General features: G+C 52.3%; 2 protein-coding genes across 7 annotated transcripts in view; both read right to left on the bottom strand.

Moving 5' to 3' along the window:
• On the bottom strand, positions 1-5,412 carry IBA57 (iron-sulfur cluster assembly factor IBA57). Its single transcript, XM_084508802.1, has 3 exons — positions 5,062-5,412; positions 3,452-3,798; positions 1-2,236 (listed from the first exon to the last, which is right to left on the bottom strand). The coding sequence occupies exons 1-3, from the start codon at positions 5,367-5,369 to the stop codon at positions 1,845-1,847; spliced, it is 1,047 nt and encodes a 348-aa protein (XP_084364928.1). The 5' UTR covers positions 5,370-5,412; the 3' UTR covers positions 1-1,844.
• Positions 5,413-7,014: 1,602 nt separating this feature from the next.
• Positions 7,015-26,544, bottom strand: part of GJC2 (gap junction protein gamma 2) — a 29,730-nt gene continuing 10,200 nt past the window's right edge. For 2 of the 6 annotated variants that reach the window (XM_084508316.1, XM_084508317.1), the window contains one exon: positions 7,015-11,875. In XM_084508316.1, coding sequence (XP_084364442.1) covers positions 10,608-11,855 — 1,248 coding nt within the window. In that variant the 5' untranslated portion in view covers positions 11,856-11,875 and the 3' untranslated portion in view covers positions 7,015-10,607. Of the gene's footprint in view, positions 11,876-15,484; positions 15,947-22,721; positions 22,897-26,544 lie in introns of those variants that run through there. The other 4 variants (XM_084508319.1, XM_084508320.1, XM_084508318.1 and 1 more) reach the window with 4 other exon arrangements.

Genomic DNA, 26,544 nt, shown 5'->3' with positions numbered 1-26,544 from the left:
TTACTGATACAATAAACTTTTAATGAGATATTCCACAGATTCATTTCACAGCAAGCTTAATGAGCTTTAAGCAATATGAGCATTTTTTTCACAGATAAATTCCCTTCACAGTAATAGAACACGCTTTGGATGGTTTTTTGTTACAAATATGCATACAAGAGCTTTTTTAGCCACCCGCTAAACTCTCTCAACACCCCCTTCATCACCCATGGAAATACAAGACTGAACATGTAATGGATTTATCGTAATATAAAAATACATAGGGCTCCTATAAATTACCACAGGTTGACAGGCACAGATCTGTCTGGCTTTGGGGCACAGAGAGATGGATACATCGTTTGCAGAAGCAGGAACAAGCTCAAAGAAGAGCAGCAGGAGATAGCAAAAAGCAGCAAAGACACCCTGAAGTATTGGGCTGCTCTGAAAACCCAGAGGGGACAGTGGACGGAGAAAACCTCAGCAAGGGATGGCAGCAGGAACTCGTCCATAACGGGCTTTTTGTATGAGGGACACAGAGAACTACTGGAAGAAAAGTGTGGTGATGAAGCAGCCAGAGAAGTGAACATGGTGAAAATCCAGCCCCAAGCACCAGGCTGAGCACTAACCCCTGCCCCAGAGACTGCAGCTAACACAGAGGGAAGAGAGAGCACCTCAGTGTGATGTGGGGGCACGCTGTCCCTTCTCCAGCTGTGTTACCCCTGCCAAAGCCTTCAGGAAAGTTCAGAGGATTTTTCTACAAGATTACAAGGCATGTGGCCTTAGTGTTTTTTTGCATTTAATCACAACACCTTCACCTGCCATTACCTTCATTTGCAACTACACCAGCATAACTGAAACACAGTAAGGAATCTTTCCTCCTGTGTAACTGTGCACACATTCACGTACAAATTACAGAGGTGCCAAAAAATCCCCCCCTCAATTGTTGTTGGCAACTCAATCAGTAACGCTGGAGGGAAGGTGCTTATAGTAATAGATTGTTCAGCCAAGCACCAGTACACCAATACAATGGCCACTCCAGGGTGTGCCCCTGCACACCTCATTTCCATAAAATATCACTTTTCTCTCTGAACAGTTGTTGGAGTGAACAAAGCACGCGTGGCCAAGGTGAGCAACGGCACAGGAGCTCGGTGCAGGTTGCTCTGGCTGCGCACCCTCTGCTGGCTATGAGGCAAGAAACAGGACAGGGATACTTTGAGAGCTTTCCCACATTTCTTGCATGATGTATTAAATGCAGATTTGAAAGGAGAAGTACAATTTATTCCTCTTCCTGAGCACAATTAGAAGTTAGAGTGGTGGGAAAAAAAAAATACCCACCCAATCAGCAAGTTTAATAAGAAGCTCAATGCAATGAGTGTTTTGCAATGAACACTTCAGCCTGAGTATAGCAACGATACATCCTATTCAAGGTTAAGTGCAGCATGCTCTCCAATGAAAAATTATAATACCACAGATTGGTAATTCTGAACACAAAACTTCAGTGCATACACTGGTGATACTCCTGCCCCATCACTCACTTTGGTCTCTCAATACACACAGCACCCCGTGCAGAATGCAGCTTGATGGAGCAAGCGGTGGACTAAAGATTCAGCAGGAGTCCAAATAAACAAGGGGCACCCTCAGAGAAAGGTGTGCTTCCCTGCGTAAGGGTCTCTGCACAAAGCTTTACAGTCAGCAGCACTCACTGTTGGTTTGGGCTCCTGCTGTTTAAGCCCAATTTGAAGCATTCTGCTCACACACCCCCTCACCGAACACCACAAACAACAGCTGAAGGCACAGTCACCTTCCCAAGCTTGTCACACACAAATATTCTCAATAAGGCAAATGTGCAAGCGGCGCCTCCTCATTTATTTGCTAGCAGTTTTTGGCCACCACTCAGGGATCCTTGCGGTGAGCTTCACCTTATCACCCGCTACTTTTAGGCAGAGTGGTTCGTTTATATTAGCCAGCCTCAGCAAAGCTATGCCGAGTTCATCTCCTCCAGCCCGGAACTTGCCAGCTGACTTTCCCGATTCAGTCAAGATCTCGGCACCCTCGGGAATGCTCTCCTGGGGAAGAGGAACTGAGAACTGCACCGGCACCAGACGTTTGCGAATGACACCCATGTGGTGGGTCCTGGCTGTTAACTCCTGTCCCACGTAGCAGCCTTTGGTAAAGCTGACGCCGTTCATGAAGGCCAGGTTGGATTCCAGCGGGAGGGCTACTCCAGGAGGGAGATCCTTCACACCTTCAGGAATTCCTAGGAAAGGAGTAAAAACAACGTGTAAACACAGCAAGATCTTCAGTATTTTAGATTTCTGGAGTATGTTTCCTCTGTGTTATCAAATGAGAGGTGAAAAGAAGCAATGTGAAGTAATGAGCTTGCCAGTAATCTGGTCTGGGCCTTAATGAAACCGCTAGCTGTAAATATCAGGGTTAGCAAAGATTATTTTAAAAGATAACTGGAAAAACTGCACTAAATCCTCATCTTGTGAAGCTTAAAGCACTTCATAGGGATAGTGGTGGAAATTCGAAGCAACCAGAGCAATACAGGCTCCCATAAGAAGGCATCAACATACATTTACTGCTTATGGCAAAATTCTCTTCTCCCACAGGAGAAGAGAACTCATCAATGAGTTATTTTCTTCAAAGCTAGCAAAAGTAATCCAGCCAACTGTCAAACGCTGTATGGGTAGCTATGACTGCTTCTTTTGTGAACAATGACATATCTTTATTATTTTTTTTTGAAGCAGTGCTGGGCCTGGCTTTTTGTAGTAGCAAGCAAGACTAGTGCTGGTATTTCTGGGAGGCAGCACACCACGGCGGTCCAGCCCACTGTGACCCATTCACAGTTTGCTTTTCTGTACCAGACACTCAGGTTGTGATCGTTGTTTATTAGCAGAGGACCCACATCTTTCTGTCTGCTAATTATTTTATTCCACTGTCTATGTGGACATAGTGAAATCAATGGGAGCTCTGCACAGGCACGGAGGCGTGCAGGACCGAATTCCTTCTCAAGTCAAACATACGCTCCTTGGCCCCCAAAATAACTGCAAATCCAGTCATACATTTCTAGGAAAGTATGTCAGGGTGTTTCCTTGTCCTTCCTTAGCAACAAGAAAAACACGTAGATTGTGGATAACTCCAAAATAATCAAAATGACTCAAACCACAGAAATTCCCTTCTAAGAAAATGAATAATCCCCTTTATCTTTCGCTGACCCACAATCCCACAATTTTTGTAATGGGAAACTGGACTCAAATACTAATTCTGTCACAGGCCGGAATTGTAACTACTGGATGAGTCTTATCCTTAAATTAGCAAACAATTCCTGCCTTTACTAAAAAGTTAAGCACACTGAGGCATTCCCCTGTGGCTTTTATAATTTATTCCACCGGTCTCTGATAATAAGACTCTCATCATAAAGAAATGTATTTATCTAAAATCCAGAGTGCAAAGCAGGTTTTGGCTTTACCTTGCTTATACCTGTGCCTGTGGTAATCCTGAATGCTCCCGATACGACTCCCAGGGATGACCTCTGTCAGATTTGCTCCTTTCTTTGTAACCAGTCTCCACCCCATGACTTCTGTCCTGGGGTCAGGAGTTAAAACCAGAGCCTGGTCTGCACATTGTGCAAGGGAGCCAGAGATATCTCCAGCCTGCTCCCCAGGGATGACGGCCCACAAAGAAAGGTCAAGGCAGGGGACAATGTTTACTTTCCTCCGGATCTTGTACAGTTTCAGATGTTTCTGTATGGCGTCCAGCACGCTGCTGTCACACTCCAGCAGGATGTGTGGCTCTTCTTCTGGACTCTCGTGAAGCCTAAAAAAAGCAACACCTACAAGGTCAGGGAAGCAAACAGGCATTATTATCTTGAGCCTGGTCCGAAGCCAGAGATCTGGGGAATGCTGCTGCAGGCAAGGACAGCACTCGGCACCCTGTAACAAAATAATCACAGAACGGCTGAGGTTGGAAGGGACCTCCAGAGATCATCCAGGCCAACCCCCCTGCTCAAGCTGGGTCACCTAGAGCGTATTTTTGACACATATTTTTCTTGTTCTCTTCCAGACCATAAACAGCTCAAGAAGCAGACTGCCAGTTCCATCTTTTGGCCTTCATTTTTGGGCCTTTCATTACTGAGCGAGTGACCTGGAGATATAAATGGGATGTTTATTCACTGGCTTACACATTTCCCCTCTCACACCTGGTTCAGGTGGCAGTGAAGTGTAATTAGTGCCGGACACCCTGCTTGTGCTAATGACCCCGTTAATTGCAGTGAGTGGAGAACCCGAACCCCTTGGGCACCATCCAGACAGCTCCTCAGGCACTGGACCTGCTGGGAGGGCTGCTTTAAAAAATCAGGTTATTGTAATTTGCTGTGGGATAATTCACAGAACTGACAGCCAGTGAGGAAAATCAAACAGAGGAGCTGCTTTCGGTACTTTTTTTTTTAATTTTAAAGACATAACGTACAAAGTTTCTTACGGGAGGGTGGGTGACCGCTACTGACAGGACTTATCATTGTATGATAATGATAAAATTAAAAAAAAATATGATAATGATAGAATAAGAAATATAGTTTTAAAATAATGATAAAAACTAAATTTTTATGATGGTAAAGTACACTAAAATTATCATTTTATAATGATGATAAAAAAATAAATAATTATCTTTTTGTGGCAATGATCACTTTCTGATGATAAAATAAAACATATCATGTTTAATAACGGTAAAACAAAATAAAATAATTATACTTGTGGTAATGATCATTTTGTGATGATAACATAAAGAAATATCATTTTTAATAATGACAAAATAAAATAATTATCGTTTTATGCGAATGATAAAGATACATAATTAGAATGATTAGAAGAATAACCTTTATTAGAATTATTAGAATATTTATTAGAATATTTTTTAGAATATTTATTAGAATATTTATTAGAATTATCACTTTATTAGAATTATGCCAGCAGGCCGCGCGCCCCCGTTTCCATGGCAACAGCGCAGGCTCCGAGGCTCCCCCCCCCGAGACCTGGCAATGGTCTCGCCCATCTCCCCCCCCCCCCCCGGGGTTGGTCTCACCTGTAGAGGATGAGATCGTAGAGGCAGCGGCCCTGCACGTTGAGCGCATGCGCGTAGAGCGCCCGCGGGACGAGGGCCGCGGCGCCTTCCCCCGGCCCTGGCCCCGCCCCCGCCAGCCGCGTGACGTCATTGGTGAGCAGCCCCTGCAGGAAGATGGCGGCCTCGGCTCCCCGCACGCTCAGCAGCGCCCGGCCCACCGGGAAGCACCAAGCGGCGGCGGCGGCGGCCCCGGCCCCGCTCCCGGCCCTTCTCCCCCCTCCGCGCCCCCACAGGCGCCGCAGGCCGGGCAGGCCCGCCCTCACCAACATGGCGGCGGGGTAACGGGCTGTCAGGGCGGGCCGCCGCCTCCTCCTCCCGCCGCCGCCGCCATCTTGTGTGTGTCCGCCGGGCGCCACCTGCCGGCGGGGCGGGGCGAGGAGGGACACGCCCCTTGGATACAAGCCACGCCCCCCCCCGTTTTAAGCCACGCCCCCGTCAAACCGCGCCCTCCATGTGTGACCACGCCCCCTGCGCTGTCCTCACCCATCGGGTAGACCTGGCCGCCGAATCCTCTAGGGCCGCCTGGTCAACCCAGCCAACTGCTCGCCCATTCTGGTGGCGTTCCTTGGGGTGGCTCCCAAGAGACGGGCGGCTCTCAAGGGCCTGGTGTGGCCCTGGTTGGTCAGCCTGGGGCTCGTCCACCAGCTGAGGGGTGCCTGTCGCTTGTGGTTGAGTCCTTTCTGCTGCCCTGGGTATGGCGGGATCAGCTGGCCCCAAATAAATGGGGTGGCCCCAAGGCACAACACACTGAGCCCTAAAACACGGCTGATGGGGCTGGTGTTTTGGGGGAGCTGCACACAGGGTGGCTGAGCCAGCTGGGGATGTGGAGAAGTGATGCCTCTCATTGCTTTTTGTTGTGTTTTTAGAGCTGGGCTGAGCCCCCAGGGGTAACAGCCACCGTGTACCCACAGCTGGATCCAGCTTTGGCCCCATGGACGAGGCAGACATGGGGAGCCTCTTGCCCACCCTCCACCTCCCCAGGGGCTCCAGGCTGCCCCCAGCCCCATCCAACCTGGCCTTGGGCACTGCCAGGGACGGGGCACCCACAGCTCCTTGAAGCAGCCTGCACCAGGGCCTCACCACCCTCTGAGTGAAGGACTTTTTCCTCACATCTAATCCAAATCTCCCCTCTTTTAGCTTAAAGCCATTCCCCCTTATCCTGCCACTACTGCTGTGCCCACAGCAGCTACCCCCAGCCGCCCACCTGTGGCTCAACGCTGCTGCCAAACATTCATTTGCTCCATTTTTTTTCCTCAGAGCACACAAACTCCCGTCCACAATTATTTGTTCAGCTTTGTGTAGCACCGCAAAGTGGGTGCCCTACGAGGGGCCTCTGACCACCGGCCGTCCTCAAGGACGCCTCACAGGGTCCCGTTCCCCTTCGTCTCCTGGGGGGAGCGGCTCCTGCTCTGCCGGAGGAGTCGTAGAGACAGCCCAGCTGTCAGAAAAACAGCAAAAAATGCACGTTTCCGCCCCAAATCCGTTTCCTGAAGACTCTTTGGACGGCAGTTGTGAGTGAATGCTCCTGCCAGTTAATGGGAGGGGCGAGGACCGAGGGCTCTCCAAAAAGCAGGTTTTCTCACAAGGGCTCTCCCAGCGTTTGCTAAGCTTTGCTCCTGACTTCTCCCAGCCTCGGAGAAGTTTTCTCACTTTTCGGGGTAGAGGCTTTTCCTAAGCATTTTCAGCTCCACGCCTGAAGGAGCTGCAGGCAGTGATTCATCAGAGAGAGACAACACATCCCAAACAACCCGAAGGTCAACTGCTTCTTAAGGCAAAAATATTTTGCGGTGATTTATGGCTGTATCTGGGAAAATAGAGGTCTTATATGGTTAAACCAGGCAAATGAGAGGTTGGGAAGAATGTCTCCTCATCAACAGTCAGCCCCCTTCACACGGAAACATCACACGCTCTGCGTACTGTAACAAAATGTAAGTTTTATTCCATTTATTAGTAATGGATGTGGAATAGCCGGTTGAAGAGGCGGGCTGATGTATCCCTCCTTTGCCCAGTGCTTCGTTTTCTAACCACAGCCCAGATGGAACATTTACACTGAAAAAAATACTTAGAGATTCAACCTCATACTCAAAGGTTTTCTAGTACAAATACAGTTAGTACATAAAAAAAAAAAAAAAATTGACAAACCAACAACAAAAAAAAAATCCCAGAAACTTCATAACAGCACAGACTGGTTATGGCCTCGAGTTAAGTTCAAGTATTTCCCAGAGGAATGCAATGCAAGCAACAAGGTAATCTGGCTTTTAGCGGGACATTCCTGGCCCTGAATAGGAAGAACAGAAACGCGAGGGCGGGCGCTTTACCCGGCAAAGCTTAGCGAGAGTGTCAACATTTATGATTAGTTCAGCTACAGAGCTAAACCCGTCCGGAGCGTGAACAAAATGACCTGCAGGAAGAAAAGCGAAGCGTTAATTATTCTCCTGGCGTCTCCTCTGCGGCCGACGCTGCCAGTCGTCTACTTGAAATTCCTCCGGCTGCCGGTGGGGCTTGTGAGGGTTTTTTTTTGGGCTTGTGGCTCTGTTTTTTTTTTTTTTGTTTTTTTTTTTTTTTGTTTTTTTTTTTTTTCCCTTCCTTGCCTTCTGTCCCCAGATGGAGGTGGGCTTGCTCCTCCTGCCCTGGAAGGAGCTGCTCAGTGCGCGCCGGTCGCGTTGCTGGTGGTGGCTCAGTGGAAGACACAACGTCCTGAGGGCTTCAGGGGCCAAGCAGCGGAGGAGGAAAGGAGGAAGTGAGCAATACAATAATAATATTATTATAATTATAACCCTCTATGCGTGCCTGACTCAGAGTGAGAGGAGTTAATGGGGCCTGGCAGGATACCCTGCGTCCCTCTCCGGCACCGAGCAGTCCTGCCATGGCTTGTGTGCTCTGGTCCCTGTCAAAACGCTTGGAAAAAAGAAATAGGGATGCGAGATCGGCCCCCATACGCAAAGACTTTGATGCAAGAGAAGGTTTCAAGCCCTGGAGATGAGCAGGGCTGGCTGGGAGGGCGGCCAAGCGAGCGGTTGCCCTGCCCGATGAGGAGCTGGTATCGATCCCCCGAGTGTCTGCCCCGGCTCCAGCACTCGTCAATATTGCAATTATCGGCTCCCACTATGGAAAACAGCGTGTGCGTGTTGCACAGGGTGAGGAGGAGGCTGCGGATCTGCTGCAGGACCAAGAGCATCCCAAACCCCTCTCCTCATGCTGGATCCATGGTATGAAAATAAAAAATAAAAATAATAAAAAAAAAAAGAGACAGACCATCTTCAGGCACCCCAAACCTTCTGCAGACACGAAGGGAAGAAGCAGCTCTTCGTGTCTGCTGAGCAGAGGAGAAGCCAGGGGTGGCAGTGAGGGGTTGGTGCTAGCCTTTGGGGATGTGTTTGATGCTGGCAAGTTGGTGAGAAGATCCTTGTTCCTTTCCAGCCCCATTGCTCTGAGCATCTCTGAACCTGCAGGTGTGGAAACAGATCTATCGTGGGCTCCTGAGAGAGCCCCACGACCTCACCCCATCGCTGGCAGTGACCACCAGGGTCACCAGGACGTGCTCAGGCCACACGGGGGATTCCCTCGGTGAGGATTTCCCATCAGTGTGCGGGACAGGTTGGTGTCTGCTGTAATTGCCTGGGGGCAAATGTCCACCCGGAGCTCCTCTTGTGCCCTCCCTGCACCTTCAGGAGCTCACCCACCAGCACCCGCTCCCTCCAGCCGTGTGATATGTGTGTCCTACCACCACGGTGTGAACTCTATGAGCCCTTCATGGAGAATTCATGGCAGAAAGCATCCCTCCACATGACCAGGGTGTGCTGCTGCTGCCCCTTGCTGCTGTGAGGAGGTGCTGATCCTCCTCCTGGATTCGTTTGGGCTTTTTCAAGGGGAAGATCTCCAGCAGCGAGAGCAGGCAGCGCTCCGGGCATTTCTCCAGTGCCCTCAGCGGGACCAGGAACAAGCCTGAAGCTGCTCCCCAGACTCTTCCCCAAAAGCAAGCTGAATATTTGCAGCTGGATACCTCATAGGATGTTTCTTTGCATCTTTCTGATCTCTTTTTTGCTACCAGCACTGTTCCCCAAAGGCATTGCACAGCTCTGGTGCCGTAACGAGGTGTTGAAGGCCACCCTCAGGTCCCCAAGGGCTGTCCCGTGACAACTGGCACCCGTGAGGCTTTCAGAGACTGATCTGAGGGACAGGAGAAAGATGCCCACCAAGAAGTTACACCCATCCAGTGGATGAGAAATTCATGGGGACTTGCGTGCTGGCACAGCCATGAGGAACAGCACAGCACAGGGATGGTGCTGTGCTCAGAAAGGATTCGCTTCCTTCACGTCAAACATGACCTTGGCCATGGTGGTGAATCAACTGTTTGAGTCTTGCAAGAGCATCTGCCAAGCCTCAAGCATCTGAGGGACGTCTCAGCTCCTGGCATGAAACCATCCTGACAAAGCACATCCAGCACTAGCAGGAGCCTTGGAGCTTAGCTCCCCAAACTCACCCTAAAACCAAGTGAGGCCAAAAGAAGCTGTCCATAAACCAGGGGAAACCTTCTTGCTGCTGGCCCCCAGGGAAGCAGGAGCTGCTGCTGAGCCCCCAGACAAGTGTGTGGAAACCTGCCCGTGGCCCGGTGAGGCTGGAAGGCTGTAAAATCACCAGAGGGTTGATATTACATTTATATCTCTCTCTCTACATCTATATTCACACAGGCATGTTCATGGGTCCATGTATATACGTGTGTGCACGCACACCCCATGTACACGCGATGCATAGATCTGCTCTCTGCCACTAGTTAGAAGGGTTTGATTAAACAGAAAAACAAATCTGCCGACGCCGATCTTCCCATCTCTGCTCGAATTAGCAAACCACGTAGTCGAAACCCTTTGCGATTTTGTTTTCCTGGTTGCATAAAGGCACTTTCTGATGATGTGGAGCAGCGGTTTGCTGCAAACACCCTGACCGCAGAGCTTCCCACCGCCTCTGCGAGGGTGGTCAGTCGTAGTTGCTTGGTGTTTCAGCCCAGGGGACCAAAAGATGAAAACCTCCTGTGCTGTGTTTGCGGTGTGGGTGTTGGGCCCTTGCTCACAGCACGCGTCTCTGCCGCCCTCGGCGATGCCTGAGGTCTGCAGGTTCAGGCAGGGCAGCATGTCGTCGAAGTTCACGCCACGGACCGGTCGTTTTCCCTTCCCATGGAGGGATCAGAAGTTAATTTTGATTAAGGGTATTTAGTAATTAAACGCTATTTGACCTACAGTGCTGCGTCCTCGCGCTGCCTGCTCGCGGCTGGTCCCAGCGGGATGCGGCGTTTGCGGTTGCTCGCTGGAGTTTCCCAGCTGGAGAACGCGTTGGGAAGAGGAAGGAAACGTCTTTTGTTAATGCACCGGAAGACAGCACTAAACTGGTCTGAATTTTCTCTCTTGACTTCTGTATCAAAGTTGCGTCTGTGCCCTGCGAAATGAACTCAAGACAATACCGAAAACCAGAAACAAAGCAAAATAAAACCGCACGTACGCTGCCCTCTCAAGCTATATCCATACAGACGTCTTTCCATCTTTACTGCTGGAGCTCCCTTTCTCCAAGGAGGCCTTAGGTTTCGCGCTTTGTTTCTCCTGGGCGGTGTTGGCCCTGTTCTGCTCCACCACCGTGCCCCCTGAGGCAGGGCTGCTGGTTCGAGAGGGCTGCGTGTTGGCCTGGGTGCTGCTGTAGCTCTGAAACGCTATGTCCAGCTGCTCCTGGGCCACTCGCAAGTGTTTGTGGAGGGTGGACAGGTCTGCGGGGATATTCTCGTCTGGGCTGGTGCACTGCTGCTCCTGGGCGACGTTCGCCAGGTTCTGCTCGTGAGCCATCAGGCTGTTGGGGATCTTGGTGGACTTCTCAGATTTCACCACCAGGTTGTACTCGGGAGGGCAGGAGATGTTCTTCGGGTAGGCGTAGTTGTAGGGGGGCTGCCTGAAGCTGTTGATTTTCCGGTTGCGAATGGCGTCCCGGATGGTCCCGAAGCCCAGGTGAAACATCTCACACATGTTGAGGAGTAAGCACAGGCAGCTCACGACGTACATCACCAGCAGAAAGATCGTCTTCTCTGTCGGCCGGGACACGAAGCAGTCCACGGTGTGAGGGCAGGGGAGTCTGTTGCAGACAAAATAAGCTTCCACCTCGAAACCGTAGAGCAAATACTGCCCTATCAAAAAGCAAACTTCAAACGAAGCCCTGGTAAGTAGCTGGAAGACGTAGATTTTCATCAGTCCTTCTTGCTGGATGCGCCTCCGCCCGTCGTGCTTTTGTGGCTCTTTGCTCTTGGGCTTGGCTTTGGCTTTCTCGTTGTCTGCCGTGTCATCGGAGATCATGGGCTCCTCCTCGTCTGCCTCCATCGGGTCCTCCATGTTGCGCACCGCCTGCCAGTTCAGAGCAAACTGCTTCTTCTTCTTGAACCCCTTGAACTTCTTCTCCTCCTCCGCCGACCGGGCGATCCTGTGGATGGCGTAGCCCAGGTACATGACCGAAGGGGTGGAGATCATGATGATCTGGAAGACCCAGAACCTGACGTGCGACAGCGGTGCGAAGGCATCGTAGCAGACGTTGTCGCAGCCGGGCTGCTTGGTGTTACAGGTGAACTTGCTCTGCTCATCCGAGTAGATGGACTCCCCGCCGACCGCCGTCAAGACGATGCGGAAGACGATGAGCACGGTGAGCCAGACCTTCCCCACGAAGGTGGAGTGATTGTGAATCTCTTCTAGCAGGCGGGTGAGGAAGCTCCAGCTCATGTTGGTCATAAGGGCTACTCAGTTATAACCTGCAGGGAGAAGGGGGGAAGACAACAGAGCTGTAAGTAAACATCGCAGCATCCCAGCTTCACATTTTGTTGCCTGTTTCAAGACATTGCTCAGCTGTAGGAAGGGCTTGGGTGACTAAAAATGAATGCAGTGCACCACGGAGGCCACCTAGGTACCCAAAACATCCGTAACTTGGGATAGTCTCTTGCTTTCATCCCATGGGCTGAGCGAGAGCAGGGGATGCTGAAATGTCTTTCATTAGCAAACCCAGAAAAATGCAAAGAATCAGCGAAAGAATGGGAATATTTATATTTACAGGCTGATGTCCCTTTCAAGTTCCGTTCGAAAAACAAAGCAAAACATGCCTAAATCAAATGCAGACTGCTTTAAAAATAAACCTTCAAAAGCTTGCAAGGAAAACCACGCACGTTTCAGAAGACCTGGACAGCTGGGCAGGAAGAAGAACAGCTTTGTGTTTAGCTTCATTTGTGGGAGTGAGGGCTCAGCCCAAGCAAATTGGGATGCCCCAGGCATCATTAAAGGCAGGCGGTAATTGCAGGAATTTCTGCACCCCTGCGTCCCTGCTCCGGATCACCCCCAGCCTCGGAGCTGTGCCCCTGATGGCAGGTGGTGAACTGGGCACCAGTGAGCCCAGTCCCAGCTGCAAAATGGGAGCGAAGAGGGGATGGTTGGTGCTGGATGACGGAGCTGAGCACATGGGCGTGGGCACAGGCGGGTTGGTGTGGGGTGTGTGATGGCTCCGCAGGTGGAGAACCAAACCTTCCCAAACCTCCCTGCTGCTCCACAGCCCTCATTTACAGGGGTGAATGTCCAGGAGGGAGACACAAAATCCCCCCCTGAAGTTTTCAGGGGAGGCTTGGACCCCAGCACCCACTCGGGCACGGGGTGGGAGCAGCCGTGAGCAGCAGCCGGCACAGGAGCAGGACACGAACGTGACTCGCTCTGTTCTCCACGTTTTTGCCTTCCTGGAATGTTATTTTGCTCACGCTGCTTCTTAGGACGGGAGCCAAGCAGCTCTGGTTTGCACAGCGCTCCCCTTCGCGCGGCCGGAGGCATCGAGCTCCAGCTCAATTCTTCCAGGGCTCTCAAGAGCCGGCAGATGGAATTTTCTAACCCTGCTATTTCTAGATCAAACAAAACCTCTGCGAACCCAAAGCCCCAGGTCTTCACACGCCAGGCTGGGGCCGCGGGAGCACCGCAGATGGTGCTGGGGGCTGTAATTCCTGTCCTGCAGCTGGAGGAACCGGGGCAGGGAGCAGGGAAAGAGCTCAGCCCAGCCAGCAGGGCTGGGGATGGTCTCCTCTCTGCCCTCAGCTTACCTGGAGAAGCACAACGCTACTGGGAGCAGAAATCCTCATCTCCTGCCCCAAAAGTGGCGCCTCGGACCTGATGGTCAATACAGAAATGCTGCCACGGATACAACAGCTGCAGAATAATGTGGAAAGTGACCCCACAGAGCTCTCCTTGCTTTATTGAAGAATTTGGGTTTAGCATTGTGTTGTTTATTTTGGGGTGAGATAGGAAAGCGTCCCCTTTGAGCACCTTTTCTTTCTTTCAGGCACACTTAAAAGCATCTCCAACCCTCCCTCTGCATTGTGTCCCTGCTCCTTTAGGGCAAGATGGGGCCTCAGGCAATTTGTAGGATTAATCCTAGTGCTTAGCCAATCTCCAGCTGACAGGGTGTAGGAGGGGAAGGCACCAGGGTGCTGATTTCTTGCTGTGGGTCTCCGTGCCTCCACCTCTGGAGCATCTGTGTCCATCCAAAGCTGGGCTGGGGGCTGCATGGAACACATGGGGACCTGGCCCCATGGTCCCCATGTGGGTGCTCATCCACTGTCTGCTTCCCCAATTATCTGTGAGCCCCAGATTGGGCTTGTTCTAAAAAAATGGACATCAAATGTCCCAGAGAGCAGTTCGTTTGTCAGCTCGGTGCTCGCCTGAGGTGGGCCCTGGGGATTATCCAGCATTTCACAAGGGTCACTCAGGGACTGGGGGGACCTCCCAGCGGCCTGCCAGGGCCTGAAGGGGCTGTGAGACAGCTGGGGAGGGACTCTGGGTAGGGATAGGACAAGGGGAATGGCTTTAAACTAAAAGAGGGGAGATTTAGATTAGATATAAGGAAGAAATCTTTCACTCAGAGGGCGGTGAGGCCTGGCCCAGGCTGCCCAGAGGAGCTGTGGGTGCCCCATCCCTGGCAGTGCCCAAGGCCAGGCTGGATGGCGCTGGGGGCAGCCTGGGCTGGGGACAGGGGGCCCTGGGCATGGCACAAGTTGAAATTAGATTATTTTTAAGGTCCCTTCCAACCCAAACCATGCCGTGGTTCTGTGACACGATCCACACAGACTGGAGTCCCCTCCCAGCAGCAGTTTGGCTGGAGCAGCGAAGGCCTGCCCCAGGTAACGGTGGATTTTGGAGCAAACACTCAACTTCGGATCCTAATTATAATAATCCTGTTAGCCAGGATTGTTAGCAAAGCACCCACTGACTCCTCTGGGAGGCAGGTTTCAGAAAGTAGCACCCCACAACGTTGGTATAAAAACATTCACAACCCCCCTGCATCAGGGAGAGAGGCCACAAACCAGCAGAAACAGGGGGCTGGGGCTTTGAGGAAGTGCTCAGAGGATGCCAGCTATGGGGCAGAGCTGTCGGTGCTGTCCCAAACCCTCAGAAACATCTACAGGAATCAGCTCCTGCAGCCCCTGGACCAGGGGAAACGAGGGCAGAAACCCTCATAGGGCCAGCTCGGTTCTGTTTGCCATGCTTGGCCTGCGACGTGTCGGTGGGGAAGGCAGTGCCGTGGGATTTCAATGCCTTTAATTGCAGGGGGAGAGCATTATACGAACATTTTTAAACCAATTCTAACACAAGCAAGCTTCTGAGGAAGGATTCATTCACTTTTGCTGCTGGGGAGGATAACAGGCAAGGACTGTATCTCATCTCTGCACGCTGCTGGCTATCGAAGCACAACAACTGGATTTTTGCATTTTCCATGTGCTGCAGCCCTCATTCCTCCACTGAGTGGAGAGGGCAGGCAGCCGAGCCCCTGGGGAATGGCTTCCCAGGTCTGCAGCAGGTAGATGGAGGGGATTTGGTGGCTTTTGTAGCTCAATTATCTGCCACGGACATCCCCTGAGAGGACCTCCCATCCCTCCGGCTCGGAAATCCATTCATTCACAGCCACCCGCCTGCACATTTCTCCAGCCCTGCTGCCGTGCACGAGGTGCACACAGGGCACACGCTGCACAGTGAGCGGCTGGACCTCTCCTCCTGGCAGCAGAGTTTTAGGATAGCGACAATTTTAGCCAGGAATGAGCTGCTGGCTCCACGTTCACATCGTGTTTACGTCCCCAAATCCACTGACCCCTCTGTGCAGTCGCAGGCACGACTGTTGCGACTGGGGAAACTTGAAAAGCCGAGGCTAAACTAAGCAGAACAGGGAGAAAAAAAAAAAAAAAAAGAAAAGAAAAGAATAATAGCAGAACAAAACAAGAATAATAGAAGGGAAAAAAAAGAATTTTCTTCTTTTTCCGTGCTCGCTGGACGTCCTTCCTTTCCGCTCGCTTCCCACCCAGTTGTTTAAACTGCAGGGAAGACAATGGGAAACGTACTCACGGAGACATGGTGCTTCTTGCGGCGGCTTGCCCTCCTCCGTCGGCATTCCTGCGCCTTGCCCTAGATAAACTCCTGCCGCCGCCACCGCCGTGGTCAAGCCATGCCCCAGCCTCTGGAAACCGGAGCTCCGGGGACGAATTTAAGGCGCTGAAGACCCCGCCTCTGGGGCAGCCCCGCTCCCACCCAGACCTCCTGCTTCCACACCTCGCTGGGTTCTCCCCAAGCCTTGGGAGAAGGTGGAAGTTGTATCCTGGAGGGGAGGGGAAGGAGGTTTTAAATCCAAACAAGCCGCCGGGTCTGGTTTTAGGAACGCTGCCTGGAATTTTGCTGCCGAGCTCTGGAGCCGGCTGGAAGTAAATTAATAGCATCAGCTAGCGGCGCTGGTAACAGATTTGTAAGACAGAGAGCATGACTAATAGGGAACATGTGGAAAACGCGTTTTGGCCAAGGTTTCTCGGGCAGAGAGCTGGTGGAAAAAAAAAAAAAAAAAAAAGTAAAAAAAAAGTAAGAAAGAGGTGAGGCTCAGCAGCAAGGAAAGGCAATGTGAAGGTCCTGCATTGGTGTTCCTTGAGGCGAGGCTTTCTCTGGAAGATGTGGTGCTCCCTCAGAGCAGCTGGATGGGGGCAGAGGGTAGAAAAAGGATGGGGAAGGGCTTTGGAATACACATTCTGGCTTCGTTGCAGAAGGGAAAAGAAATAAGTGTGGGAATGTGCATAAAGCCTAAGGGAAGTGGAGAAGAAACCCTCCCTCCTGGTGGTCTGGGGGCACCTCTCGTCCCTGCTCTGCCCATGGGGAGTTGTTGGCAGCGGTGGGATCAGTGCTGGGGCTCCAGGTAGCTGCTGGGTGAAAGCAGAGGCAGAAATTCTCCCCAGGAGGAGAAGGAAGCAGCAGCCAGCAAGTCACAAAAAAGGATCTGACTCAGCCTTTGAGGGGGGACAGCGAGGGAGGAGGCACATTGTGATCGAGGGGAATGACATTAGAGAACATGTGGCTCCTCGGGAACTTTTAGCCCAGGAAGGTCCTGACAAAGCAGGATATTTGCTCCGGTTTTCCAAAAAGCATTTCATTTAATTAATCGGTCGCTTAATTCGTTGTTCAGAAGTAGCCATCTCTGATAGGCAGGTGGGAAAATCCTTATATTCCAGAAAGTTTGAGGTAGGGGTGAACGCACCCTTGAGGGGTGGCTGCCACGCTAGGGGAAAACAGGTCCAGGGAGGGATTTTGGGGGGAGTGAAACCCTAAAGAGGTTAAATGGTCATGACCCTAGCTTCATGCTTCAACTTATGTCCTTAGCATGCCTACAAAGCTTGCACTCTCAAAGGACTTGGGGTGATATGGACCTGGTTCCACCAGGGCTGGAGAGCTCCTCCAGCAATGCCCCGACCTCCCTGGACCACCAGGACCCCACGGAGAAGGAGAAAATTCTCATGGTACCCCTGAGAACATCTCAGGGCTGGGTCTGGCCTCCCGCAGGCTGGAGGGGCAGGGTCCTTCACGTCTGGGGACAACGTGGTGGGACACCTGGTGGGCACCTCCACAGGGGCCACCGCGTGGTCCCTGGGAGCCTTCTCCCATCCGGCTTCCAGCGCGTTTCACACCAGCGACCTCGGAAGGACCGTGAGACCCAGCAGACCTGAGGGATGGCCACCAAAACCTCATTCCCACCGCGGAGCGTGGCAAGACTTCCACCAGCCCCAGCGGGTGCAGGATGGAGGCGCGGAGAAGTATTATTAGTTCGTTAAAAATAACCAGCTGAGAACAACTTCCAGGCTCTGCAGGAGCGCAGGCAGCGGCTGGGAGATAAAAGGCAGCTCGGCACCGTCCCGGTCCCATGGGTCCCACAGCAGCCTCTCCAGACCCTCTGCTTTCAAACCGTGCGGGTTATTTATACACACAGCAATCTCTCTTGGTGGACATCTTCTTGGGGCGGCCACACTTTGGGAGAGCAGGGCGCCGGCTGCTCCAGTAGCTCCAGCAGCCACACTGGTAGGGATCGTGTGGTTCCGATCTCCCCGAGCCAAAGCATCACCTGGGGAAGAAGGCAGAGAGCTGGAGGCTGAGCGTTTTCTCCTGCATGCTTTAGTTGGGTTTTCACCCTCCGAGCAGGTTGCATGCATGCCAAAACCTTCGCTGCGTGTAGCCAGGGTAATAGTAGAGAACGGCAGGGATATGCGCCCTCATAAACTGCTTGTGTTTTCTTCCTTCCAAGGCAGCCACTGGAGACCAAACAGAGCTTCTCTAGCCATAAATAAATGTTAGAGGCTAAAGCAGCAACAGGCACCTCCTGACTCGCTCTGCAGCGTCCCGTGTCCTGGCTCCACTTGGTGCTTGGCACCAAACAAGAAACAACGGTGGGGATGGAGGGGAGTGGAAGTAATGCAAGCTCGAGCGCTTTTGGCTGCTGGGAGCCACCTCTCCAGCCAGGCGTTGGTTTGGATGTGTTTCTCTTGGACGTCCCATTAAAATGAGTAACTGCTGCCACTAATTACAGTAATATCTGCTGCTACGTCTCCCTGCCTGCAGTGGTGAGTAGCAGACATAGGTAGCCAGCCTGGTCCTGAGTCTCCAAAGCTCTGTGCTGCATTGCACAGGGTTCCTTTTCTTCCCTAATTTGCACCTTTTGGTTTTTCATTTGATCTGTTTCGTGACTACGCAAAATGAAGAAAAGCGTCTTTGTTCAAATAACAAGCCTGCTCTTTAAAACAAGACCCGGGAAGCAACGTCACCGTGTTGAGACAAATATCGCAAAACTTAAGAGAGAAAAACGGGTAGGAATTGCAGAGTTACCAGTGAATGACACTGACAGGCTGAGGTCTTGTCTTTGCAAGCAGAGGTGACGCTTTAAAACATTGCAGCTAAACAGGGAAAAAAAAAAAAAAAAGAGGCAGGTTTTGATTTCGTTAGTGCTTCTGGTTTGTCTGGGCTGCTATTTGCAGCCCCGTGCCTTGAGCAGAGCACCACGGTTCCAGAAACAGCTTTCAATGGAGATTTTTGTCAGATGTAAACATGCTTCAGGGAAGGGCAACCTCCCTCGTCAGTGCTTCCTCCTGTCTCCAATTCCCTTCTTCCTGCCATTAACCTCCTCCTCGTCTTCTGCTCGTCCTGGAGTGGGGCACTGGTGGGGGAGGAGGATAAAGAGGAGGAGGAGGAGGATGAAGAGGACAAGGACAAGGAGGCAGAAGACTGCCTCACATCTTAGGGACTCAGCCAAAACCTCAAAACAGTCTTGCCAGAAAATTTACAGGCGGGGTAAAATGTTATGGCAGTGTCTGTTGCTAAAATCTGCTCCATCACAAATCTCTGCGTGGACTTTTCAGAACTATGGTGAGGTGTAAAGAAGAGAATTTAACCCCAGAGAGCAGAGGCCTCTACCCCTTCATCATTGGGCTCGGTTTTTGGTGATTTTGCTCCCAACTCTTCTTGTTGGATCAACCTGAGAAGGTTTCGATCTGGATCAGGACACTGCGGTGGGTCTCTGCCTCTTGCAAGGACCAAACTGAGAAAAAGAAAACACCCCTTGGCAATGTTGGCTGCGTAATATAAAGGTAACCTTGAAAACAAGGTGGAAGCTGATTTATTTAATACACTCAGAAAATATAAACTCTAGCTCTCAATCACCACAGAGTTTGAACCACGCTTTGGCCTCATTTGGCCCAGAAGATAGGTCAGAAAACAGAATTCCTGTTAAATTTGGTTTGGTTGGTAATTGGAGGAAAAAGCCAGATGTGAGCAGGATGAAGAATGTTTCTGCTGCAAAGTGGCGAAATGTTTCCCTGGGATTTCACTGAATCATAACTGCGGAAAGGTAAAAGCACTTCACTTTGAAAAGGAGGAGAAAAATCCAATAAAGGAAAATAACAATAAGATTTAAATCACAAAGCACAAAAGCCCAGAGGAAGCATCTAAGCCTGGGCTGAAGCGCAGAAGTGATTTATTCCAGCCCTTCCCAGCTGAAATTTTCGCTGTGATGGACACATTCCTGAGATAAATTTTGATGTTGACAAAACCACTTTTTTTTTTTGGTCTGTCAGGAACACTTTGGTTAAGTTTTCAAGGCCGATGTACCAAGAGATGGCAAGAAAGGTACCGTGATGGGGACCTGTGGGGACACTGCTCGGTGAATATCCTTTATAGGATATTTCTCTGCGTCTGTTCTTGCTCCAAAGCAAGCAGACCAAAGGCGGAGATCTGCCTCAACAGCCAGAGGTCCCCGCAAAGGCCAAAGCGAGCAATTATTCCCTTTATTTGCTTCCCTTTCCTGAAGCAGACGGAGAAGCAAAGAGGAAAAGGGGCCATTTCCAACCCCACCCCGTGTGCCGGGGCAGTACCTGGTGCCGGCGCTGAGCCCACGTCTCCCCCACCAACCCACCACGGCACATAACAGGAAGCAATAAACTTCCCAGCCGGCGTTCCCAGCGCTGGCTGGCCGACGGCATGGCCCTGTGAAGCCCCGCCAGGCTGGGCTTGTTGGAGACCTTCCTGAACTTGTAGGAAAAATATTCCAAAAATCCATAAAAATCAGAGGAAGTGGATCTCCCCCGGGCGACAATGGATGTGCAAAAGTTCGCGGCGCATCACCTCCGCCTGTCCTCGCCCCCGTGGTCGTTCCTCCTTCAGCGGTTCACTGAGCAGAGGTGCATCAAGAGGAAAAAGGCCAGGGTGCACGGGAAAGATGAGGGAATGCTGGAAAAAGTCAAGCTGCACCGAAAAACGGACGCGTTTCTGGCTGTTCCAGAAGGGTTTTGTTTCCCCTAACACCTGTCAATGGGCAGTATGTTAGAGGGGAGCTTGGAAGAGCCCCAGGAAAAGGGAGGAGGAAGGTGGGGAGCACAAACACCGGTGGGTTGCTGATGTTGAGAGTTTGCCTGTTTTTGCAGGAGCTCCAACAAGAAGAAGGACGGTGACACCTCCATCACCACATGCCTCCTCTGTCAGATGTCCGCCTGCCCCAGCCAGAGCACAGGAGGGAAGATGGCTCTGGACATGGGATTTGGTGGAGATTAATTAACCCCCGAGTGCAGGAGAAGCCCAGAATGACTCGATCCAAAGTTATCTTTGCCTCTTCACCACCCCAAAAATAACTGTGATTTGCAAATGAACGTATTGTGGATTTGAGGAGCTGTACCACAGCCCTAGTGAGGACAGGGACTCGTAGTGAGCAAGTCCCCACGAAGCTGTGTGGGAATGGGACCCATGAGGGATCCAGCCCAGCTGTGTGAGCCAGGTCCATGCTCTACGTGTGGTCACACCTTCACCCAACCTGGTCTACAGGCCACCAGCAGCGAGCCAGGTGCCTGCCCTGTCCCTCGGGCAGGCCTCAGGCCTTAGTGCCTTCAGCAGCAGTATGGCTGAAGGCCTCGTGGGTTGGTTTGGAAGAGCTGCCGTGCTTGTGAGAAGGTGAAGATCCTTCTGGTGTGGTGTGGCACCTGCTCGGGGTGCTGAGACCCGCTCAGAAACCAGCGGTGGCCTCCTAAACCCAGCACCTCCGTGAGAGGCCTGCTTGGAGGAGCTGAGGTGGAGCCCAGACCATCCCTCCTCCCGACAAACCTATCCCTGCTCCCTCCTTAGTAAACACCACACAAAATGTCCTCCCGAGGCCTTCCACACCTGGAAGGCTTGGATCTGGAGCAGTTATTGACCGAGGGATCTCGGCAAGGACACTGGGGCCGGGGAGGAATGGATGGCACCTGCCCCTCCAGAGGAGCAGGGACCCCCCGGCATCCTCCACACACACAATCCATCAACTACATTCAACATCAACATCATCAACTACATAAGGATACTGAAGACAACAAAGTGAAGGGCAAAGCAGAAGTGCCAGGCACCTGGACACGACTTTGTGATGTCTTTCCATCACTATTAAGATTTAAAGATAGTTATAAGGGAAGAGAGTGAGAGACTCGAACGTGATAAATGAGGAAACAAACGGGTTGGACGTGCTCTTGCCAGCTGTTCTTAGATAACAGACAGCACAGAAAATACAGAAGAAAAAAAAAAAAAAAGGAAACGTTATTACTACAAGTGCTTTCCTACCCTGCTGGCCGGGGTCCCAGAGTGACCGGGGCAGGTTTCTACTCTCTGACCGAGATTTACAGTCACCCCAGTATCACCAGTAAATATTTAAATGAGTGCTTAGATAATTATACACAGAGATGTTTAAACTGTTGTGTCTACATGCCAAAAAGAGGAATAGAAGAGAGAAATGCCCAAAGGAGTGCCCGGCGCTGGGCGAGCTGTCCAGTTTCTGCCCTGGGGCACCGTGAAGGATGGGTGATGTGATCTGAAGGAGAGCACGGGCTGGGCAGGATGGGGAAGCTCCCTGGAGAGGTTGGTGGTCCCTGCATGAGGGATCACATCAAAATTCATGTCTAGACACCACCAGGTCCCCTGTGCCAAAGGGGAGGGCCCCATGGCCTCAAGCTGGCATCCAGGTGGGAACGGAGCTGGTCCCATCTGGCTGTGCTGGTTCCTGAAGCACATTTTGGCATCAAGAAGACCTTCAGAGCCAGAGGTCTGAGCCTTGGGCACCCACCTGCCTGTCTGCTGCATGGGACAGTTATCCAAACCAGTGCCAGTGCCACCAGTGCCACCAGATCGTACACCAGCACCACCAAACCCTATACCAGCACCACCAAACTGCATGCCACCTCCACCAAGCCCTGCACCAGAACCATCGAATTGTACATCAGTGCTACCAAGCCCTACAGCAGCACCACCAAACCCTACACCAGCACCACCAAGCCCTACACCACATCCTCCAAACCCTACACCACCTCCACCAAGCCCTATACCAGCACCACCAAACCCTACACCACCTCCACCAAGACATACATCAGCATCGCTATGCCCTACACCACCTCCACCATGCTCTTCACCAGCACCACCAAGCCCTGTATCAGCACCACCAAACCCTACACCAGCACCACCAAACCCTATATCACCTCCACCAAACACCTACACCACCTCCACCAAACCCTACAGCACCTCCTACACCATGAGCATGACCAAGCTCTACACCAGCACCACCAAGTCCTACACCAGTACAAAAAACCCTACACCAGCACCACCAAACCCTACGCCAGCACCACCAAACCCTACGCCAGCACCACCAAACCCTACGCCAGCACCACCAAACCCTACGCCAGCACCACCAAACCCTACAGCACCCCACTCGGTGATGTCCCCAGGCTGGTTTGGTACGGCCCCCTCCTACCCCACGCGCAGACGTCCCACCTTGCTGCCTACCAAAGGATGGACCACGCTGCTGGGACGCCTTCACCCCACGTGGTGCCCGCAGGGAGGCAGCCAGGTCCAGCTGGATGCTCTCAGAGGATCCTCCTGAGATGGCACCTTCCTCACTGCAGCATTGCCCTCGTGGGCACAGGACCCCAGGAGGAGACCGTAAATCTCTTAGGGGATTAAAATAATCCTTAATGAAGATGTGGGGCCGTGCGGGTGGTCGGTCCCGAGGTGGGAGCTCGCTGCCCCCGGGGAAGCCGGCGGCAGGTTGTGCTCCACGCTCCCGCTCTGCTCTGCAACAGGTTGCTCGTGGGCAGGGAGCAGCTATAAAAAGGCGGAGAGAAGAAAGGGCGATATCGGATCCAGCTGTGAAAACAAAGATTAAAACCCTCTGAGCCTACGACCTCCCTTGGCCAACGCGAGGCAGAGGAACGCGCCAAGGCTAATTCCTCTGTCCGCGTCCGCCCAACAGGCATTTTTTTTTTCATGAATGAGCGGGTCTGAGGCGGAAGGGGAGGAGGGGGAGATGCGGGAGGAGGAGGTGGACAGCCCTTCCTCGCCTTTGGCATGGGGGAACCTCTGCATCTGGCAGGGGAAGGGCCGCGGGGCTGAGCCAGCACTGCTCCGGTGCTCGGGGCTGGGCCAGGTGGGAAGCCAAATGAGGATTTCTGCTCTCTGTGCTGATACAACAGGATGCTCCCCGAGGTGGGGATCTTCCCAAGAGAGCGCCAGGTGCATGGTGCAGGTTTGGTAGAGCAATGAGCAGCTGACACCAAACCCTGAACTGCTCACTGGGATGCAGAGGGGCCCGCGGTACCCATGGCATTGCTGGGGTGGGCACAGGGCCCAAACACCCCCCTGCCGGGTACTTGGCTGGTCCCCAAGCAGGTTTTCTGCACTGCGAGGCTGAGATGGGTTACAGAGGATGCTGCAGTCACTGTTTAATCATCAATAACACTGAAATCCCCCTGTGACATTCACCGAGCCCCTTCCTGGGCTCCCGGTCTTGTGCTCATGTTTCTTTTCTTCGAAGCTCACTGCCCAGAGCCGGCTCTGTTGATTTCAACATTGCTTAAAGAGTGAAACAGCATGGAAAATACAAAGCAAAGAGTACAAAAGGAAATAAACCCCGATCCTCCTCCACTGTGTGATAAACAGCTCTCAGAAATGCCAGGCCAGGGCACCAGTTACACCTACAGGAGGGTATTGGGATGCTTTTTGCTGCTGGCTGAGCGAGGTTTTCTTCTTCAGCAGGGCTCCAGCAACATCTGGATCCCCCAGCCCACCGTGCTTCGGTATTCCAGGAAACCTCCTGAAATTTTTCTGGAGTGAGCAGCTGCGGTCAGTGACCTGGCCGTTACCAGGAGGTGAAGGAAGATGAAGCTGTGGGAAGATCTTCCTGAAAATTCCCTCCTTCCACCTCTGGCCCTTTCCCTCCCTTCCTTTTTGAGGCGTCCTCCCTTTAGCCTCCGGAGAGAAAAAAATGAAGAAGCCTCCACACCTCCTGTGTTCCTGAGAAAGGCTCAGTAACAGCACAGCTCCCTGCCCTGATGGGAACCAAACCCACAAGTTGCTTTCCAGCAGGATGATCTGCACGTGGACGGGTGAGGTAGAGCCCTTCTGGACATGAGTGCAGCAAGGAGCTGGAGCAGAGCCCCAGAGCAGCATCCATCCCGCTGAGACGTTAGGAGCACAGAGCCTGTGAGCTTCCTCGCATTGTTTTCAGAACTTCATCCATCACCATCTTCGTTCCTGGCTGTTTGTTGGGTCCCTATCGCCCTCAAAACCTGGGAGCCTTCACCTCAACCCTCTACAGCCAACCTCAGAGCTGCCGTGCCACCTCTGGGGTGACCCCAAGAGGTCCACCTGCCTCATGGTCCTGCCCCTCTGTCCCACCTGCCCGTCTTGCCCCAAGCATCTACCCCATTGTGTCCAGCTTGGATGCGCATCCCCCTTCTGCCTACACCCTTAACAAAATGTCACGGCATTGCTCCACCACCATCCCTTTACCTCCATCCCCACTGGATTTATCTATTCCACCAGCTCCCATGACCATAGCTCAACAAACCCGTGCCCGGCACACCTGGTGCCACATCTCCCCACCCCCAGGACCCTGCTCTGCTGCTCTCCATTCAGACGTCCTCACTCCATCCCCATTTCAAGAATTCAGCTGATCAAGCATGATTTTTTTTTTCCCCGTTGGCCGGAGCCCTTCTCCTCCTCTCTGCATTTAATCGTCCGGCTGCAACAGCCAACAATTTCCATAAACCCGACGGAAAATTAAAGAATCGGCGCAGGAGCAACACCACCCCTGCCTTGGAGAACAACGCTCTCGTTTCCTGCCGGCCATCCTCTTTCAGGCCCCGAGAGTGAAAAAATGTGGTGCCTTTCCATCCACTCAATCACCCCCTCGGACCCGGAGCGGGGCAGGACATCTACACCTAGTTCCAGCTATTGAAATGACGGCAGCGCCTCCAGCCCACAGGAACTGACCCGCCGCTGCCGCCGAGGCCGGTGGAAGCGCTGATGACATGTGAACGTCAGTGACCCCCTCAATTTTCCAGTGGTGGTGGCTGAAGTTGGAGCCAGAGCAGAGCCAGGGGTGGAAGGGTGTGAGCTCAAGGGGCCGTGGGCGATGCTCAACCCTACGGAGGAGTCAAGGGTTGGGTGGAAGGGGAATTTTGGCTTTGCTCAGGGTAGCCCCACCACTCCAAGCCCTACCTGTGCTCAACCAGAATGCTCTGCACGTCGGCGTATCCAAAACTGTGATAACAGAGAAATCCTGAACTCAGAAACTCACAACAGGGTTGTTGAGCTTCATAGGATCAAGAAATGGGGTCATCACCATACCCTCGAATGGGCTCCTCTTGTGCTCGCAGCTCTTCACCCTGCAGAGAAGTCCGTGCACGTCCTCAGCCCATCCTGGCCAGCCCCAAGAAGGGCTCATCGCTCCCCCACCAGCTTCCCAGGTCCCTGACTGGCCCCCACTCGTGGAAGTTTGGGTGCTTTTCCCTGCGATTTGGGGAAATGACCAATTTCGACATGCCCATCTGTGCAGCAGCCCTGCAAACGCCGTGGAAAAGAAGAGGAATTGGGGGCGCTTTGGGGTGTGAGATGGACGGGGCTGGGTGAAACGTGCCCCCCCTGGGCAGGCCTGTTTTTAAAAAGCAATTAGTGGCAGGGAAGAGGCCAAATCCTGCATTCCTCAGTGAAGGAATCCGGGTGATGTCACCTCCTGCCCGGGGACAGGAGCGGTCCTGCTGCCGCGGCTCCCTTCGGGCAGCCCCTGCCCGTGCTACAAATATTTGTGTTGGCCTCCCCGCTGGAAGCGTCCCGTTACAAGGAAGAACAGCAGGATGGGCTCTCCTACTCTACGGCTCGTTCCTGCCCCCGCACATTAGCACGGGCCACGGGTTAATAGGATTTCACACATGCCAGACGAGGTTTTACTGATTTTTATTTATTTTTTTTTGCTGCCGTGCAGTTCGAGATAGCAGAAGCTTCTTAAAATAGAAGGCTGCTTGCTCCAGAAAACCAGTTTTAACCAAATTTGCTCCATTCTCCAGTATGCACACCTAGACTGGAGGCACGTACGTGTGCCTCCAGTCCTCTGGCTTTCTCTTTCCTCTTTCTAGTAGGGCACAACGGCGCAAAGCAAGTCAAAATTTCCTAATCAAGTGGCCTGCAATAAAGTGCCTTTTTCCCTGGAAAGGGAGTCCCTGGAGATGCTTCCAGGGAACAGGGTTGCAGGGCTATGGGGCAAGCATGGGGTGACGCGGAGGCAGGACCACGTGCATGGGGTGGCTTTGCCTCGGAA

This window comes from Aythya ferina, assembly GCF_964211825.1.
Source record: "Aythya ferina genome assembly, chromosome: 2".
Classification (NCBI taxonomy): Eukaryota; Metazoa; Chordata; class Aves; order Anseriformes; family Anatidae; genus Aythya; species Aythya ferina.
Note: the sequence above shows the minus strand (reverse complement) of the source record. Positions and strands in the feature narration are given on the sequence as shown.